Raw genomic sequence first — 20000 nt, forward strand, 5'->3', positions numbered from 1 at the left:
TTTGGCCATCAGTATACAATCATTACGAACTATATAAAAAATATTTACAGATATTAAATTGTATCTTTTATTATTGCAATAATTAAAATGAAATTATAATTACTAATTAAATTTATTTGTTAAAATTAAAATATATACATATATACATATATATATATATATATGTGTGTGTGTGTGCATGTGTAATATACATTATACATTATAATGATTTATAAATATCAGTTTAGCCTCTCTAATTTTACGTTGCTTATCTCTGAATAATGTAAAAATTTCATAGTCGTGGATGATCATTCTTTTTCACATAAAATTTCTGAATAAAATGAAAAAGAAATCTTTCATAATGCTGTAAGATCGATGTACGTTCGTTTCACGTGGTTTTTCCATAGACTAGGGACATGATTTATTCCCTTAAGCCAAACTTCCGTTTCGTCGTTTCACTTGGAAAAAGTCACATTCGGATGATCTCCGTTATCTCTCTCACGGTTAGATCCGTGAAGCTGTAGATAAGCCAAGGCATATTCGGTTTCCGCAATGGTGGCTTCGTTGGTTCACGAGGAATTAGCTTGGAATTCTGGATCCCTTGGAATGTACTGAATTCTACCGGTGCAAACCGAATCCACTTTGGCAATGATCATCTTTGTCGTTGTCCTAATTATGATTGATAATTTGCAGGTGTATAAATTAATCCGTACAAGTTTGAACGATGGGAAAGAATCGATAAATCAAATTTTTCTTTCTTTTTATTTATTTATTTATTTCTTTTCTTTTCTTTTTTCTCTCTTTTTTTTTGTTTCTTTTTTTTTTTCTTTCATTCCAATGTAATTAAATTTATGCAAATTTTATATTGGAAATGAAAGAGAAAGAGAATTTATCTAATTAGAATAGTAGCCTGAATGTGCGACTTTAAAAATTGTTAAACGAAAAAGTATCGAGGTTGAGAGAAATTTTTGTACGAATTTTTAAAAAAGTAGAAAAAAAAACGAAACAATATCTATATATACCATTCTTTGTTTACAATCCATGTAAAACCATAATTGAAGTTATCATCGCGATAAAAAAAGAAAAGAAAAGAAAAGAAAAGAAAAAAAAACACACAGAAAAGAAAAACAAAGAAAAAGAAAGATCTATTCGGGTTTATTATTCCGCTATTCAAACGTTCTCATTTTGATCGTTAGAATTCCTCCGTGGGAAAAGATTTCTAAGCTCATTGTTCCGATTGTACATTGTCATAGAGGCTAACGTTTCATCATCCATGAGGTAAAAAGCTTTTATTCGAAGCGCGTCAAGGTGAGAAAATATTGTCCTCCGTTCTAACAAAAGTTTGTGCCCTCGTACGAACGAAACTAATACGTAGTCGACTTTAACGAAAGGATAACGTCAATTTTATTTCTTTGATAGCCGATCCTTCAACCGTGTGCTCTCTTATCGTCTCTTTTGATGTCGATATCATTGTGTATATTATATCGTGTAAATAAAATATGAGTCAAAAAAAAAAGAAAAAAAAAAAGAAAACAGAAGAGAAAAGAAAGAAGAAGAACGCGATGCACAATAATGTTTGTTTTATCTTTAATCGTAATAGTCAGGGCAAATTATTAATACTCTAATCGTAAAATAAACATCGCAATTATCGTAGGTTCGTTTTGTATTTTATTACTTTTTTCATATGTAAATATAATTCGGTCTGTATTTCGAAACTATGCATTCCCAATTGATATAATTTATGTAGAACAGGTGATCGTATCTATTCCTATAATAAACAGTCACGAGTGTTATATCATCTTGAATCCAAGTTATTTAATTATAATCAATTCAAAACTTAATTTATTGATCGTCAACGTTATCGTTTAACAATTAGTCGCATTGTTTTTCACTTTGTCCCTAGTGATTTTTCAAAAAAAAAAAAAAAAAAAAAAAAAAAAAAAAAAAAAAAAAAAAAAAAAAAAACGAAACGAAAAAATAAAGCGAACGGAAAGAGAATTTTCCTGTTTTTCTTTTTTTTTTTATATTTTCAATGATCCCAATGATCATTATATCGAGTGATTCGTGTTTTTACATGCGATAATATTCTTGATTATTTTTAAAAGATATTGCCTCTTCAGGCAATTTTTCAGGCAAAATTGATCTCCGACCCATGAAAGCAACCATTTTTCATTCTACTTGCTTATCAATGACTCGAAACATATCTATATCGTTCACCACGAAGCAAACGTAGTTCTTGGCGAATCGCCCGTCGCTGTTTTGCCTTGGTATTCCGAGGTCAGACAAAAGCTTCGTTTCCAAAATATACCGGCTCTTCTCATCCCGTCCAACATATATATATATATATAGGAAAGAGAAAACGAATAATTCAGGGCCGTACTTGAAAATCTTTTTCTATTTTCATACATTTCTTTACGCTCGATTGCCTTTAGTTTTTATTTCGTTCTTTTCTCTTTTGTCCTTTAACGAAATCATATTTAGCGAGAGAAAAGAAGTTTCCTTTTCTTTGTTCTTTTTCTTCTTTTTTTTTTTTTCCCTCATAATAATTCTGTGTTTATCTTTATGGAAAGCTCGAAACGTCATTTCCATTTCGTTCGATACTTTCGAATAAAATTTGAATATATCATTATAATTATTCATAATTCAATAGTTAGGAATATTAGTTATAATTATTTTTATGAACAATTCCTATCATATTTCCAATAGTTTTTAAATTAATATAACTGACCATTTAATGTCGTACAAAAGATAATAAATGTCAAAAAAAAAGAGAAGGTTATAGAGATCAATAGAAAAAAAAAAAAAAAAAAAAAAGAAAAAGAAAAAAAGAAAAAAGAAAAAAATAGAGAATTCACATGAGATTAAATAATATTATTCTACTAGCGAGATTACATATCGCATTGCGATATCCTTCGTTATTGAGAAATCTTTTGATACAAACATTCGTATATTTCTTTTAAAGCGATTTATTATAGACAGTCCGAAAGATCTGAAGTAATCTATCGTGTCCGCGATGTCACTGTGAGAGATCAGAGGTCGGGTGACGTTGGCGAACGAATATAGATAGGAGCTGGTGAGTCCCCTACTCTTGAGAAAGACAAAAAGAAAGATGGAAAGATGGAAGAGGCTGATGTTGTTCACAGTGGATAGATAGATATTAGTGGTGATGTGGTGGTGGTGGTGGTTGTGGTGGTGGTGGTGGTGATGATGAATGAATGGCATGTACGTAACGATGTAACATAAAATTGTTCGATTCGGATGATTATTATGATTGTTAACTTGTTCAACGAAAAAGAGAAAAAAAAGGAAGAAGAGAGTAGACAAAAGTTTTGAAGAAGGAAACCAAAAATTGTCATTCGCAAGAAAAATCATTTACGAGTTATCTCTTTCTCTCTCTCTCTCTCTCTTTATTTCTCTTTTTCTTTCTCTTTTTCTGTCATATTTTATCTCTTTCTTTCTCTTACACACACACACACACACACACACACACACACATATATATATATTCTTTCAATCATTCTCGTGACATCATATTTATCATATTCGTCGTGACGTGTGCATATCCGTGTGTTGTGTCCCATCGAGATACATAAGAGATGATCATTCTTCTCCGTGTTTTTCGATATTTCATTCGATACTCGATCGGTAATCGATCTTTGGATAATCAAAATGCATGCTGGAATGAGAAGTGCCTTTTTGGATTTAACGATATTTCCACGAAGACAACGTAAATCATCCGAGCATAAGAACAGGTAAGAAATCGATCGATTTTTCTTTCGATATTTTCATCGACTCCTCCGTCCTTATCCTCCTTTTCATCACCTTTCTTTCTCTCCTATTTTTCTTCTTCTTCTTCTTCTTCTTCTTCTTCTTCTTCTTCTTCTTCTTCTTCTTCTTCTTCTTCTACTACCTTCTCCTCTTTAACATCGTTGAATTTTATTTCTAGTCGGACAATACTAAACTCAGCTCTGTTATATCGATAAATCGATTTGTCGATAAGCGATATAATCCAATAATTGAATCAATGATTTGTAACTATCTAAAACACTAAGGTGTACATCTATTATTTTCCTTTTTTTCCCTCTCTCTCTTTCTTTCTTTTTTTCTTTCGTTTTTTGCTTTACTTTTTCTTTAATTTTTTTTTTCTTCTTTCTTTTTTCTTCCTTCCTTCCCTTTTTTTTTTCTTCTACCTTCCCTTCTCAATTTGTAAATTTTCAATTTCGAGAACGTTTTTTCAGGCTTTGCTATAAATAGAGAGTTTGAGAAGAGTAGCAAAATCGAACGTGTCCGATATAAAGTTGGTTCAAGTAAGCCTCTGCCATCTAACGCAAACTTAAAGAAACCGATAAGCCAAGAAAGCTTTCGAGCTTTTCTAATATTTTCTCGTCCTACGTGTATCTCTCTCTCTCTCTCTCTCTTTCTTACACACTTATGAGTTTGTTATCTTCGGAGACTATATATTTATATATGTGTGTGTGTGTATATATATATATATATATATACACATAAATTAATGTTACCTATAGCTATTCTTTTTTTTTTTTATTACGAGTTGAAACGTTGAATGTGCAAGCACATACAAAATTGCTTCTTTCCGTTGTCAAACAATTTGCAAAGTTTAACTTTATAAAGTTAAATCATCATTGATCGAAGTTTACGAAGATCGTTCTTTTCCTCGAGAAAGTTTAGCGAATGCGTAGAAACATTAATTTAACGGATAGCGTTTGAGAGAAAGAGGGGCAACTGAACCTTGCAGTATTGACCCAGGTCAGAGGTTGCCTGCAGGTAATCACGATGTTCGCCTACCTCTCTACCGTTGTTGAAACGAGCGTACCTCTGCATTCTCGTTCTTGTGTACAACATTGTGTATGTACGCATGCAGTGCTCGTTCTCACGTCATACTCGTTTTCATGTTATCAAAATACCTTTTTTTCTTTTTTCCTTTTTTTTTTTTTTTTTTTTTTTTTTTTATTCAGACTACCAATCGCAAAATGTTACTGTGATAATTCTTTACGAACGAAGACAAATGATATATTTATATCTTCAAAATGATAATGGGACGTTGATAATCTTTTTTTTTTTCTTTTTTTCTTCTTCTTTTTCTTTTTTGGTTCTTGATTTTTGTTTCATTCATTCATTCATTCATTCATTCGTTCGTTCGTTCGTTCGTTCGTTCGTTCGTTCGTTCGTTCGTTCGTTTGTTCGTTCGTTCGTTCGTTCGTTCGTTCGTTCATTCATTCATTCATTCATTCATTCATTCATTCATAGATTTATTTATTTATTTATTGGGAATCGAAAAATATGCGCGAAGAGATTCACATCCCCCATAACCTTTGCATCGTTCTCTACAAGTTTTTTTTTTTTTTGCAAACGATGTCAATGATACAGAGTTGAGTTTCTCACTAGGTCGTCGAATGTGTATACGACTTAGTGGTAATATAATTGTACTTCTTTTATATTAATCGATAGGAATTGTATTTATCGCGATAAAGATCTGATACGTTTTATTTTTCTCTTTTTCTTTTCTTTTTTTTTTTTTTTTTGTTTTTGTCGAAACAATACATTTATCATTCGAATGATTTCATTTTTCAAATTTTGAAAAATCTCGACGAGGACGATTGATTAAGTAATAATTTTTTTCTTCTCTTCGTCGAAACGATCGTTGTTTTTTCTTTTTTTTCTTTTATTTTAAATTTATTATAATTATTAAAATTATTATATCCATATATACATTAAATGAATAATGATGATTAATTAATGATTATCTTTAGTGAAATGTTAGTCGGGAAAAAAAAGGAGGAATTTTTTTTCATGATCGCGTACATGATCGTCCACTATAAATATCTAGATCAAGTTGGTGTAGAGCATGGTATACGTATAATTGCGTGGTACACTCGTCACTCTTAAAATTGTTCTCAATGCGAGCTTTACGCTCGCTATTTTATCGATATTTTCTTCGATGGCATTTTTTTCTTTTTCTTTTTCCGTTTTTTTTTTCTTTTTTCTTTTCTTTTTTCCCCCCTTTCAGAAATACATTCGTTCAAGAGTCCTATTTTACGAATGTTCTATATTCCTACTTTTTATATTTTTATATTTCAATAGAAGACAATATTATCATATTTTTAAAATTACTTTTTTAAATATTAGACTTATTAATCTCAAAACGAATTCTGACGATACTTATTGACATTATTAGGCTATATTAATATAAGTATTTATGATTATTTCAAAATATCGAAAATATCTATTTAGCATATTAGTCAATCAAAGGCAACATTATCATTATTATTTTTTTTTTTTTCGTTCGACAATAGCGATGCTCCAAAAAAGGAAGAAAAAAGGAAACAAAAAAAAAAAAGAAAAGAAAAGCAAGAAAAAAAATATATACACATCTTTTTTTTCCTTCCTTTTAAAAATTTCTACAACAGTTATTAAGTAATACAATTTTTCTTATTGTAATAATATGGAATTAATAACGATACTATTTATTGACACGTTCCGTCAGTGGGGAATGTCGATGCAGGATTAGCTCGTGGTACACATGCCGTGCGTGTTCTCTCGATCTCGAATAGTAGAACAGGGCCGTGAGAGAGAGAGAAAGAGAGAGAGAGAGAGAGAGAGAGAGTGGGTAAGGGAGAAAGAGAGGAAGAAAGTAAGCGAGCAGGTTGTGGCCATAGCCGAGCAGGTCGGCGACATGTATGCGGCTCACCTCGACGGCCCTGCAGGGCGCCGTTCTACAAACGGCGACCTGACGAGAGTCCTCCGAGTTTTGTGTGTTACGGATCGTGTAGCTAATATAGCGTGCTAGTAGACCACTATTTTTCCCTCACTCACTCCCACCGTAACTAGGAATATATATATATATATATATATATATATATATAAATATGTATATATATATATACATATACGCACACACACACACACACACATACATATAAACGCACGCGCGCAAGAAACGGAGCTTTGGAAGCTCAGAGCTTTGCTAAAGGAAAAGAAGTACGCGGTCAACCTGCTGACCAACTATGGAAACGCCTCCTCCTGCTTAGCACTATACCTGCCATAAAGCAGGTTATGCATGCTGGGTCAGGAAAGAGAGAGTCAGTTATACCGACGCCGTCCTACCATTCGCGTCACTCATTTGCCTTCGAACGAAACGAATCTAAGTTTCGCGATAAATTTCTTTTATTCGTAGTAGATACCACCCTCGACCTGCTCGATCTCTCTCTGCCTACCTACTCGTCTTTTTTTACATTTTTTTTCGGACAACTCAATATCATTCGACTTAAAAAGTCGTCTATAACTTTGTGCCTAGTTATCTTTCTTTATCACTCCGTCACGTGTGACGAAGCTTCTTGGTAAATTTTCTTCCTCTTTGAATACATTTTTCTTTTTCTTTGTCTGTTTGTCTCTCTCTCTCTCTCTCCCTCCCCCTTCTCTCTCTCTCTCTCTCTCTCTCTCTCTCTCTTTTTTCGCATTTTTCTGTTTCCTTTTCGTGATCGATGATTACTTTGAATGATCCTAATTCATTTATTTTATTTATCAACGAGGAACTCCACGTGACACTGTCATTTTCGATAAGTAAATCAATAATTAGAATGATGTTCTTGTCTTGTCATCTTGTTTCGGTGAAAAAATTTGGTTCAGTCATTGTCAACAGTTAAATAAATGATCAATAGTAATTGGGTGCGGGGAAGGATAATAATGGATACGTTAGTACTCAGGAGCAATGTTAAAATCAAGTTGGTTCGTCAGGGATTTTCAATATCTTTGTGAAACGTCCCTAGGGAAGATTTTTGAGTAGGATTTGAATTGAATTTTTTATGAAGTCTCTTGGTAAGATTACTTTTGGATACATTTAAGAAAGTTATACTTTAATTGGTTATTAATTCTTACATTTTACAAGTTAAATTTTTTACAATTTACATATTTTTGAAACGAGTTTCTTAGTTTTTTTTTTTTTTTTTGAAGGAAGAAAAAATGGTTATTTTTTTTTTAAATGTTACTATCTTCAGAGCTAAATCCTTTTTGATAAGGTCGGTAAAAAGAGAATGACCTTTATTTTAATTTTTAAAAAAGTATTTCCATCGAAAGAGAGTCAAAGAGACAAATTTGATAGGTTCTTTATTTAACCCAGTTTTCGTCTTTATTTATATTCCTTTGACGAGGCGTTATCGATGGCTCAGTTCCGAAGAATCGACTGAACGCGAAAAGGAGGTTAGCGTGACAGTTCGACCAAATCCTCTACGATTTCGTAGTATTGAACGGGCGCTAGTGGCGCTTCGGAGAAGCCGACATCTCTCGGTTCCTTGTCAAATTATTAAGCTAAATAAGAATTTTGGCGGGATTTTATAGAATTTACGAAATTATACGAGAAAGGGAATTAAATCGTTCGTTAAATCAAACCAAATTACTTTGAAAGTGACGAAGATTTTTGTAAAAACAGCTTCAATGAAAAAAGTTAACGAAAAAGGACGATGATCAATTAAAACACGATGCATTATCATTTTAAACAATTGAACATGGACCTTGGACGTATCTTTCTTTTTTTTTTTCTTTTTTAAATATAATTGTCAGGACAAAAGCATCGATAATACCATTATCCATTTAGAAGAAATTGTCGTGCAAGAACATTTCTTTTTTTGACACTTTCCTTTATTCTTAAAATCATATTGTTATGATTTAAACAACGCGGCATCTTCCCTATCTCCATCATACGGGATTTTCTCGAACTAAAGAGGTTTAACGAAGGGGTGTCAAAGGGGTGACTTTTCGTTATCCAACTATGGGTGGATCGGACGAATAGGGAGGGGCATAACGAAGTGAGATACATGTTCAATATGAATGGAAGCATCCATTCTTGTAAATGGAAATCAAGTAGTATAATGGGATAAAAGCTTTATCTAAGGTCGAAATAAAGTTTAATGGGAATGTTATGTAGGTCAACCTTTTCCCGCTTATTCGGGACAATCTCATCATCACTGACCTAGCGAACGCGCCACGCTGAGCTATTTCTAACGCAGACGCTCTGTCTGGCCAGTACGTCCCTTCACCACTGTTTGGAACATCCCACCAACTCTCTCTCTCTCTTTCTCTCTCATACACACAACAGACGCATACAGAGATATATTTGATACGATATCTCTCTCTCTATCTTTCGTACGAGGTGACTCAGTGCTGCCACCAGGCGCTTCCTTTAAAAATTAGGAACATGGCTGCCAGAGAATGGAGGGAGCGGCCAGTGATGGTTGATCGTGGTGCGAAGTTGAACGTTTCTAAAAATCCGAGTAAATTAGCATTATTCCCTTGCCTATTTTATCGTGAATGATATCGTATCTAGAAAGATTCGTGATTCGTTGTTGGTAGTGTCATTTAGTAAAAAGGTCGGTGTTTCGTTCAAGGACGCGATGAAATTCGATAACACGAATTAAGACGATCGACCAGTTTGCCCGTTTCCTAAAATTCTTATTAATTTGTCTAGTTGAGTTTAATAAATCGAGATTTATCGAGATTTATCATAATCATGTTAATGTTTCGTGAGAGAAGGAAGGATAAGTCGTTGAAGGAGGCCGGTAAACTCCTCTTAATAGCAACGTAGAGTCACGCGTATTTTGCGCCACCCAGCGGTTTTTTCTTAAATCAGAGCGAAGTTTTAGCCTGTTAACAGCCTGATTGCGCTGCCCTCGTCGCGGAGTGAGTCGGCGTGATCGCAACCGCGAAGAAAGATCCATCGTGTAAGGTCACATCGTGCTAACCTCTTCCACGCGTACTACTCTTTTATCTCCCTCTTTCATATTCCCTCTTTCAGTACTATTCTTTCTTTTACATTCTTTCCTTTTTCCATCTTTCATATCGAACAATTTTTTGCTTCGTCCTGCACGAATTCGAGCGGAGAAAGAGAAAGAGAAAGGAAGGAAGGAAGAGAGGGAGAGAGAGAGAGAGAGAGAGAGAGAGAGAAAGATAGATCGAAAGGAGAATGGGATAGGGGTAGTAATTAATAAGAGGCGAGGGTGGAAAAGAAAAAGCGTCGTGTATGAGGCCGAGGAAGGGAAGGTACCGGGTCGGGACCCGGTGGGTCGCGTTGTTTTTTGGGTGTTACTCGAGCGTGCTGTCGCAGAAGATAGGAGTACGAGGAGAAGAGGAAGTTAAGGAGGAAGAGGAAGAAGAGAGAGGCGGTGGAGGTGGTGGAGAAGGAAGAGGAAAAAGAAGAAGAGGAGGAGGAGGAGCAGGAGGAGGAGCAGGAGGAGGAGGAGGAGTAGGAGAAGAAAGAAGAATTAAGAGAAAAGGAAGAAGAGGATTTGTAAGTGAAAGAGATAGGGGAAGAGAAAGAAGGCTCGTTAGACGAGATACTGTTAAGTCGAAGAATAAAGAATAATAAGAGGAAGGAAGGAAGGAAGGAAGGAAGGAAGGAAGGAAGGAAAGAAGAAAGGAAGAGAGGAAGGAAAGAGAAAGAAGGAGAAGGTAGAGAAGGAGGAGGAGGAGGAGGAGGAGGAGGAGAGTAGAGGAGGAGTTTACGGCTTTGAATCGAGGATTTGAATGGGTGGGCCAGGAGCCGGTAGGGTAACAGGGCACGAGCTAAACGCGGTGCCAAAGAGCAACGTCGGTCACGGGGATCGGATCCTCGTAATCGGCGAGCCACCAGCACCAGGCTGTCCTTGTCATTCGGCTTGTCCGGCTCGCGGTCTAGCGCAAGGCGTCGTCTCCGCCCAATCGCCGGCCTCGCCGCCGTCTCTCACCTCGCTTCACATTGCCAATAACAACAATTGTTCTATACTTCACGGGAACAACCGCAATCGCAATCGCAACCGTAACCGCAACAGCAATACCAACAACAACGACGATTCGTCGAACGTTGTACCCAACGGTAGCAGTATCAGTAATACCACAAAAGCTAAGGCAGCAGCTGCCATGTCCTCACCACCGAAGCATCGCAGGGGCTTCGACCCTAACGACGCTAATGTCAACGATTATCGCCGCTATCGTCGCGTTAAGACGAAACAGCGGTGAGTCTACCTAACCTTCTTCTTATTCTTCTTATTCTTCTTTCTATTATTAATATACTTTCCCTCACTTTCCAGTTTTTTTTTTTTTATATTCCTCCATCCCTTCCTACTTCTCTCTCTCTCTCTCTCTCTCTCTATCTATCTATCTATCTATCTATCTATCTCTTTACCTATCTTTTTCTCTCTTTTTCTTTCTCTCTCTATTCCTTTCTATATTTCTGATCTGATTATCGTTCGTTATTACTATTCCATTACTGTTATCCATTACGAGATTATACCTAGCCCTTTGTTTCTTTCCTTTCTTCCTTTTTATCTCCATCTATTTATCCGATGTCGATCGTCTTCTTGCGATGCGAGTAGAACTACCCCATATTGCGTATATCGGAGTCCTTTTTAAATACATTTATCAGGAATATCGGGTATATGGGTAGCTCTTACTTTGAGTGTTATCTATTCGAGGATGATTCAATTATTGCTTTTAAAATGGAACGGACAGTTAATGGTTTGTTCGATCAAAGCGATCAAAGTTATGGAATTTCTAAAGAAAGAAAGAAGAAGGAAAAAAAAGAAGATATAAAATAAAAGAGGAAAAAAGGAGAAAAAAATAATATTATATGATTGGTTCTTGATAAAAAGTAGATTATTATTATTAGTATTAATCTTCGATTTGAAAAACCGATTACTCGATCATTGCTCTACTCGTATTCCTTCTTGAATTTCGATCCATTGCGAATCTTGCTTTTCTTTCTCTCTCTCTCTTTTTAATATACAATAAAAGTATTCTCTCTTTCTCTCTCTCTTTCTTTAAATGTGATTTGCAATAGATAGGCTTAAAAGAATTGCGCGTTCTGGATTTTCCAATGGAATGTCATAGGAAAGTACTGCAGTGACACATGTGCTGCGCCTGTCACCGATTCGACGTTGAACTATAGGTAGATACGGTCAAATCGATCGCTTTATGACTGATTGTAAGGACAGTCAGAATACTTGCTTAGCATTCACATATATATATATATATATATATATATATATATGAATACTATATACATATGATTCTTTCAAGATAATGATAGATAGAAAAATTTTTCCAAGTGGTATTATAATAAAATTTGCAAATTACAATTTTCTTTTCAATTGCTCGAATTTATTCGTGATCGTTGAAATTTTATTCTCCCTTTTTTTTTTTTTTTACTTTCTTGTCATGATTTTGACGATTAGATTTGACGATTAGATTTGACGATTAGACGTCATGATTTTGACGTACAGATTCCTTCAGGTAATTGGTATTTGAAGGACGGTTGTTTAAGTAAGAGAGATGGAGAGGCATATATAGTTAGAGTTATAGAGACAGGTAGAGAGAGATAGAGAGAGAGAGAGAGAGAGATAGTACAAAGCAAAGATGCGATGGACCAGAAGACGATAGATACGCTTACTATTCAAAGTCCTAACTCTATATTCTATGGTGTTTAACCTCCTACCTCCAACCCCCTCGTTCCAATTCACGCAGCTTCCACTGATGCCGAATGCACAATGTTCACAGAGGCTTTGTATGTTCCACACCGTGACCTTGGGCGCCGGACACAGACCTTCCTGACATCTCCCGACACATCCACGAGCACTAAAAGGCTAATTCAAACACACACAAAGCTTGCGATGTTCGATGTTGGACCGCTTACAATGGTTGTGTACCCCCTGCCATGAAAAAAAAAAAAAAAAAAAGATTATGCAATTATGAAATAAGCAAAAAAGCACGCAAGTCGAAAACAAATAATAATAATAATAATAATAATAATAAAAAAAAAATGATAAAAAATCGAACTAAAGAACGTGAGAAGTAAATCGAATTAAATAAGAAAAATGAGATTAACGCTTTCTTCTGCTGCGTTACGTGACGAGAGAAAAATTATTGCACGACAATAATTAATGAAAACAAAATTTTTTTATATATATACATATACATATATATATATATATATATATATATATATATATATAATATGATATATATAAAATGTATGTATAGATATATATATATATACATACGCAAGATGATCTCTTATTGGGTTTCATCAACTGTCTCGATGTGTTTCGATCGAAGCTTGGAATGCGATGCAATATGGAATGGAATGGAATGGAATGGACGGCCTTGCACCTTGGATAAAAAAGCTTTCACGCACTACCCAATTGCCGATATCGGCGAGAGGAGGAAGAGGAGGAGGCCTCTCTCTCCCCCTCCGTCATGGCGAACGCCTTGGAATGCTTTGTTCGATGTGTCGACCCGAAAAACAAAATAATAATAATAATAATAATAATAATAATAATAATAATAATAAAAATAATAAAAATAATAAAATAATAACAACAACAACAACAACAACAATAATAATAATAGTAATAATAATTAATAATAATAATAATAATAATAATAATAATAATAATAATAATAATAATAATAATGATAAAATACGAAATGCATCTTGCTGTTTGGGTAACGAAATCATCGGGAAGATCGCTGGAATGATTTATCGATCGATCAACAACACAAGCTCAACGTTCTGCTGTTAATTAATTGATCTATTTTTATCCACCCCTAGCCCACTCCCCCTAACTTTCGCTCTTTATATTTTTTGGCGACAATTCATTAAATTCATTATTAATTGCGCAAATTATTATACGATTATTCGATCGAATATTTGATTTTTGACGATTATTATTTGTTCGACGATATTTGGTGTTTTACGTACGCGTTGATTTTACGTAGGTAAGGGATTAAATGAAGGTTTCTAATTGATTGGTTAAAAATATATAAAAAGGGTGGAAAATGATCGTCCAATAGTTTAATAATATACTACTACGTTAGATATTTTATTATGTAATATAAGATTTAGATTCACATAGGCTTATTACATTATGTGATAATAAGATTTGGTATGACGGTTAGTATTAGAGAATAGAGTAATATCATATCGTTTATATACGATGTATTTTTATATAGAGGGAAAAAATTAATTCAATAACTTAGCATCTATATTTATATAGCGAATCAATGACCTTGTCATGAAAAATCAATTTTTGTTGGAAAACTCTATATGTATATATATATATATATATATATATATATATATATATATATATACATAAATGGTTTAATTAATTATTGGCAAAACTTATGACTCTCCTTTAAATATAAATAATTATTATTCAAAGATTCGATGTCATCGTTCATAGAAATAAAATCAATCAATTTCGATTGAATAAGTTAACCTAGTAGGTTATTCTTCGTTTCTGAAAACGTTGCCCGTGAATGTTGTTATAAATATTAAATCGATCGACATTTTTACACTTTGATGATTTTCCCATAACGTCGTCGGTCGTAACCTCTTACGTTCTATGTATCAGGGTCGTTCGAGTTTATTTTCTATTTTATTCATATATCAAAAGTAAATGGATTCTTTTGTTTGTCAAACAGAAGTATTTCCTCGACGAATTTTCTTTCCACATATTTATATTTCTCTTTCGTCATACATATTTCGTATATTATTAAGATGGATTTTTAATATTACGCGTAAAACTGACAAATGTGAATATATATATATATATATATATATATATATATATATATATATATATATATATATGTTTGCATTTAAATTCTGAGAATAATTTCTTTTGAGATCATTATCTTGTTAAATTGTAACAGTATAAATTCCGATAAAAATCCGAATAAGCAACCATTTGGATATTGGGCAAAAAGTTTGAAGATTCGTTTGAAAAAGCTAAGAAGCTATGTAATTGACGATGATTGGCACAGGTTGACCGCATATCTCTGTAGTAACCGTTAATCGGCTTGTCATACTCCTTTAAATGGCTGAAACCGCGGAGAAATCCGAGACTTTGAAGATTTCTCGGCGAAATGCCAAGTTATGTTCTTTTTTAAATTGGCTTCTGGGCACCCTTATGAATGAAAAACGATTCCTTTATCACACATTTAAAACTTTTAACATACATGTTGAATTCTAATCTTATCGAGGATCGTTCGTACAAAATAAAGATTAATTTAATATTAATTCGAACTAACTTATATATGTCTAAAACGTTTCCAATAATTAAAATTAATTCGAATGAACGTATATGAATATCTACAAAGTTTTTAATTGTTTGGGAATAAAATTAATTAAGATAAATAAGTATGTATGTTAATGAAAATAAATAAAAATTAATGGATAGTTTAAATTAATTTATAAACATGTTTGAAATATTTTCTAATTCAAGAAATATATAATAATTTGTAACAGCCCTAATCGCGAACTTATAAATCTTATTATTAGTTGCATAAGCGTTCGTTTTACGCGATTACATCGAATAAACTATGCATTTTTTTTTTTGCATATTTGCATTTTCCTATAGTAAACACAAACCTAAAAGAAGCCCTTTAAAAGTATCTTTGTGTTGTATAGTCGTATATCATAAACGTTGTCGGAGTACCGTATTCTTATAAAATATAGAATAATCGTAATTTCCATCGAGACGATCGTTTTGTCTACCATCGCCATAATCGAAAAACTTTTATCCCATGCTGACGTAGATCTTTAAGCTCGCAACTAAGAACGATTAGAAAACTTTTAGCAATACTTTCGGAGAACTTGTTTGTACATTTAATTAGAAACGAATTCGATTGAATCTATATAAATTCGAAATTCGAATTGGAAATTCTTTGAAATGAAAAAAAGGGTTTCTTTTTCTCAGATTATCTCATTCGATAAGAGCTTAACTATTGTAAAATTGGACTAGTGTTAAATCCAAAAAAAAAAAAAACAAAAAGGAAAGAAAAGGAAAGAACAAGAAAAGTACTTTTGGTAGATATAATAAATCATAATTATCGAATTAGAATAGTTTGACACCAGATATCAGTTTCTTATATTTGAAGTAGGGTATCCCAGGTTGTAATAGGCTTACTTTTGTTTTGCTTCACCGTCAACAGTAACGACACGTTATACTGAAGTGACAAGCAGTGGCTAGCTGATTAGTCATGAGTATGCTACGAAAGTGGTCAGTGTGCTTTCGAAGTTTGCTTGGTAACGATCGGTAATCTTCGTCTATAAAATTCGGTATGTTTTATGACTGAAAGTATCATAGACAAAGCACAAATAATTAAAATGCGTGACAGGATATCATTGATATATATACATATATATGTATATATGTATATACATACGTTTGTATATATGTACATATATATATTTATATACATATCGTGAAGTGTAGTGTCATTGGTCGAGAATAAATGTGAGCATATTAAATATGTTGTTGACGTTGTGATATGGGTATTGGAAATTTAATAGTCGATTCACTGCTCCTTTTCGTTGTCAGCAATACTATACTTCGAATGCTCGGTATCTGTCATACCTGTTCCCCATATGCAACAATTATCACATTCTTCGTGGTCTGTACACTTTATCTGTAAGTAATTAATTACCTTGTTTACATTTTTTCAAAAGCATATATATATATATATATATTTTAAGATATATAATAATATACATTTGTAGTAATTAGAAATTTATTCGAGATTAATCCGCTGTAGATCGATACCTTTTCTAATATGTTTTTATTATCTTTAGACAAGATCAATCTTACAGATTAATATATATTTTTTTTTCCTTATCGTAGGATTAACGATAATATTAGTAATGATAATATTGATTATTAAAAAGATATTGATATAAAATAATAGAAAAAAGAAGTTCGATCATTATTTAAAGGATCGATACATTTAATGTAACATTTGAGTGGAAGATAATTTCTGATTTTAAACTTTTTTTTTGTTTTTTTTGTTTTTTTTTTTTATAGTAATAGAAAATATCGATACCCGATATATTTGATTAAGATCCTTCAGTAGTTATAATTAGATTGGAAGTAATCTACTCGTGATAGGATATAAAGTATCGAAAAAGAAGAAGGTGAAATCTTGAAGGAAATTTTCGATTTCCGGCAAATAGTTAGGTAATTAACTAACTCGAGTCGAAAGTACTTATATCGAGCTATACAGGATATATATATATATCTAGTCTATACATATTGTGTATATATATATATATATACATATATGTATATATGTATGTATGATACATGTTTACAGGCATATTAGAAAGCGATAGTTTTAAAGATAGTAAGTTGAAAGAATTTAAAAGGATTTTTATGATCATTTGAATGTATACTAGCTGGATAAGTAGGAGAGGGAGGGGTAAGGAGGAAAGTGACAATTGTAGAGATCTAAGCAATAGCTTTAAATAAAATATTTCGATGGTACATAGGGGACTATAGAAGATATATATATATATATATAAGTACGTACGTCAAGAAGAGAAAAGATTCGGAAGCACGCTTTGTTATCTGTAATTAAATTCTGATTCGATACGAAATGCTTTAGAGTTTATAGTCAGTAGTCTGATTACAATGGATAGTTTTCTACTAGGATAATGGATTCTAACGTAAAATCCTTTTCTTTGATTGTTCATCTCCTTCTTCGTCTTTGTCTTCTTCTTCTTCTTCTTCTCCTTCTAGTTTCTATTTTAGGAGAGAAAATAACACGATAAAATGTAAATAATATAGTTCGTTCAAAGAAGCCAAACAAAGGATTACATTTGTGTCAAGGAAACAAATCTGGAAGGGTTGTAGAAAGAATGCTTGTGTACCTATTCCGGAGTCTTGTGCTGTTAGTCGAACTAAGAGGTTGATCGATTTTTCACTTTGATATCTTTTTTTTTTTATATAGTTGTTAAGACGAGATAATCCAATGATATCTGTGTACGAAGTATGTATCCACGAAAAGTATTAACCATATTTAAGTTCTTTTTTTGTTTTATGAATGTGACTATGAGGGATCAAGTGTAAAATATGAATTAGATGTGATAACGATGTGGCTGGACGAATTATTGCTCACGTTTGTGCTACTACCAGGTGGGCAGGGTTCGGGTCCTCCTTTTCAACGGCATAAAAAGCGGTGACAGTAACAAAAGATTGTCAATTTTGTATAATTTTTTTTTTTTTTTATTCGATAGCATACTTTCTCAGCTAGAAAATCGCTAAGTATCGTTGTTTCTTTTTGTTTGTTTCTCTCTTTTTTCTTTTTCCTTCCCTCTTTCTTCTTTCCTTTTTCTTTTTAATAAGTTCGTAAAATATCTCTTTCGATTTTATATATGTATGTATATGTATATATATATATATATATCTCGTCGGTTCGATTTATCTTCATCTCGTTTTTATTCCTCCTTTTTCTTCTTTTTCTTTTCATTTATTTTACGTTGTAGCGAAATAAAAAGATCTTCGCTCGTTATCTCCTTATCGTATCTTCCTTTTCTTTAGTATCAAGCTTCTCCTCGTGAAAATTATTATGAAATAATCTTTCGATTATTTAAAATTTTCTGTTCCTTTCACGAATTAGCATATTTTCTCTCTCTCTCTCTCTCTCTCTCTCTCTCTCTCTCTGTTATTATTTCTTTTCATGTACTATACCTAGTCTTATATGTAATAGTACGTACGTTTTCAACCAATGACGTGTCTTATGTAACGAGAAGAGATTAGAGACGTGAAACATTTGAAAATGTAATATCGCGAACTATATCGAAGTTTTGATTTTTAAATGAGAAAAAGCAAAAGACAAAGACAAAGAAAAAACAAAGAAAGAAAGAAAGAAATATGTGGTATTAATTATTGGGGAAAGAAACGAAAAAAGATGCCCTTTCAATTCGCTATCCTTTTTTCAATCGAAATCTTTCTCTGTCACTCGAAAAATTCAGAGCTTCTCACTTTTAATGTTCTAAATAAGTTGAACTTTTCTTTCATTCGATCGAGGAGGAAATCCTTTCGTGCCCTCGTCGACAAAAAAAAAAAAAGAAGAAATAAAAAAAAAAAAAAGAAAAAGAAAAGAAAAGAGAAAAGAACTTCCGATAAGAGTGACAATGAGAACTCGAAAAGTTGTGATCTTTGTAAACAAAGTCTCGTTGTAATTGAACGTCCGGACAGGGAGGTTCGTTATCGGATATAACTTTTCTTTTCTTTTCTTTTTCTTTTTCTTTTTTTAACGATGTCCATAGAACAAAAGAAAAAAATATTTAAGAAAGATAAGAGAAATATAAAAATGATAAGCTTGATATTCAAGTAATAAAACGAAATCAAGGACAAGAGATTTTGGCTTTTTTTGTTGTTGTTGTTGTTGTTGTTTTTTTTTTCGACGGGAGGATTTCTTGTTCGTTCTTTTTCTTTTTTTCGAAAAAAAAAAGTTTGAGAACCTGTTTGCACCCTCTAGAGGGGATATCGTTTAAGTTTCTCGCTTTTTATCTTGTTTCTCATCGAGTCCTTCGTTTATCTTCGTGACTATAAGCGACACAGGAAGGAAAGCTATAGAGAGAGAGAGAGAGAGATAGAGCATATATATAGTCCTAACTCATGAGCTTTTTGTCCTCGAATTTATCAGTGAGTGCACTGTTGGAGAGCTTTCCGTAGGATGGCGCTGCATTTCGTTTCTCTGGTTCAAGTCGTCTTTGTTGGTACGGAAGATACCTTTTATAGTATTTAAAAAACCAATGTAAGACCTGAGAATGACATCTTTTTTCTTTCTGTTTTCTTTTTCTTCTTCGTGACATATTCATTATTTTCTTCATTTTTCGTAAAGAAAAAATTGTAGAAAAAAAAAAACAAAGATAAATAAATAAATGAAAAAGAAAAAGAACAGCGAACAAAAGAAAAGAAAAAGCAAAGAACTTTTCTTTTTTTTTTTTCTCTCTCTTGATATATTTAATGAGGTTTTAAATGATATATTTAACATATAAATATCTCGAATTGATTGTCGCGAGAAAAATTCAATTTAGTCTTAGTAAAGGTTTTTTAATAAGAGAATCATCCTTATGGGATCCTCGTAATATCTTTTAAGGATTTTACAAGGATCGAGGAGGTATATATATATATATATTATATAGGACATAAGCGAATGGTGCATGCCGTTATCTGGGTCGAGTC

At 32.8% G+C, this 20000-nt stretch overlaps 1 protein-coding gene across 12 annotated transcripts in view; it reads left to right on the forward strand.

Moving 5' to 3' along the window:
* Positions 1 to 20000, forward strand: part of LOC124430284 (potassium voltage-gated channel protein Shaker) — a 137996-nt gene that overhangs the window by 43130 nt on the left and 74866 nt on the right. The window contains exon 1 of one of the 12 annotated variants that reach the window (XM_046976606.1): positions 3176 to 3201. The exons of 7 other annotated variants lie outside the window; for them this stretch is intronic. In XM_046976606.1, coding sequence (XP_046832562.1) covers positions 3191 to 3201 — 11 coding nt within the window. In that variant the 5' untranslated portion in view covers positions 3176 to 3190. Of the gene's footprint in view, positions 1 to 3175; positions 3732 to 10452; positions 10983 to 20000 lie in introns of those variants that run through there. 4 more of the 12 variants (XM_046976607.1, XR_006943715.1, XM_046976597.1 and 1 more) reach the window with 4 other exon arrangements.

The sequence above is a fragment of the Vespa crabro genome, chromosome 18 (assembly GCF_910589235.1).
Source record: "Vespa crabro chromosome 18, iyVesCrab1.2, whole genome shotgun sequence".
In the NCBI taxonomy this organism is placed as follows: domain Eukaryota; kingdom Metazoa; phylum Arthropoda; class Insecta; order Hymenoptera; family Vespidae; genus Vespa; species Vespa crabro.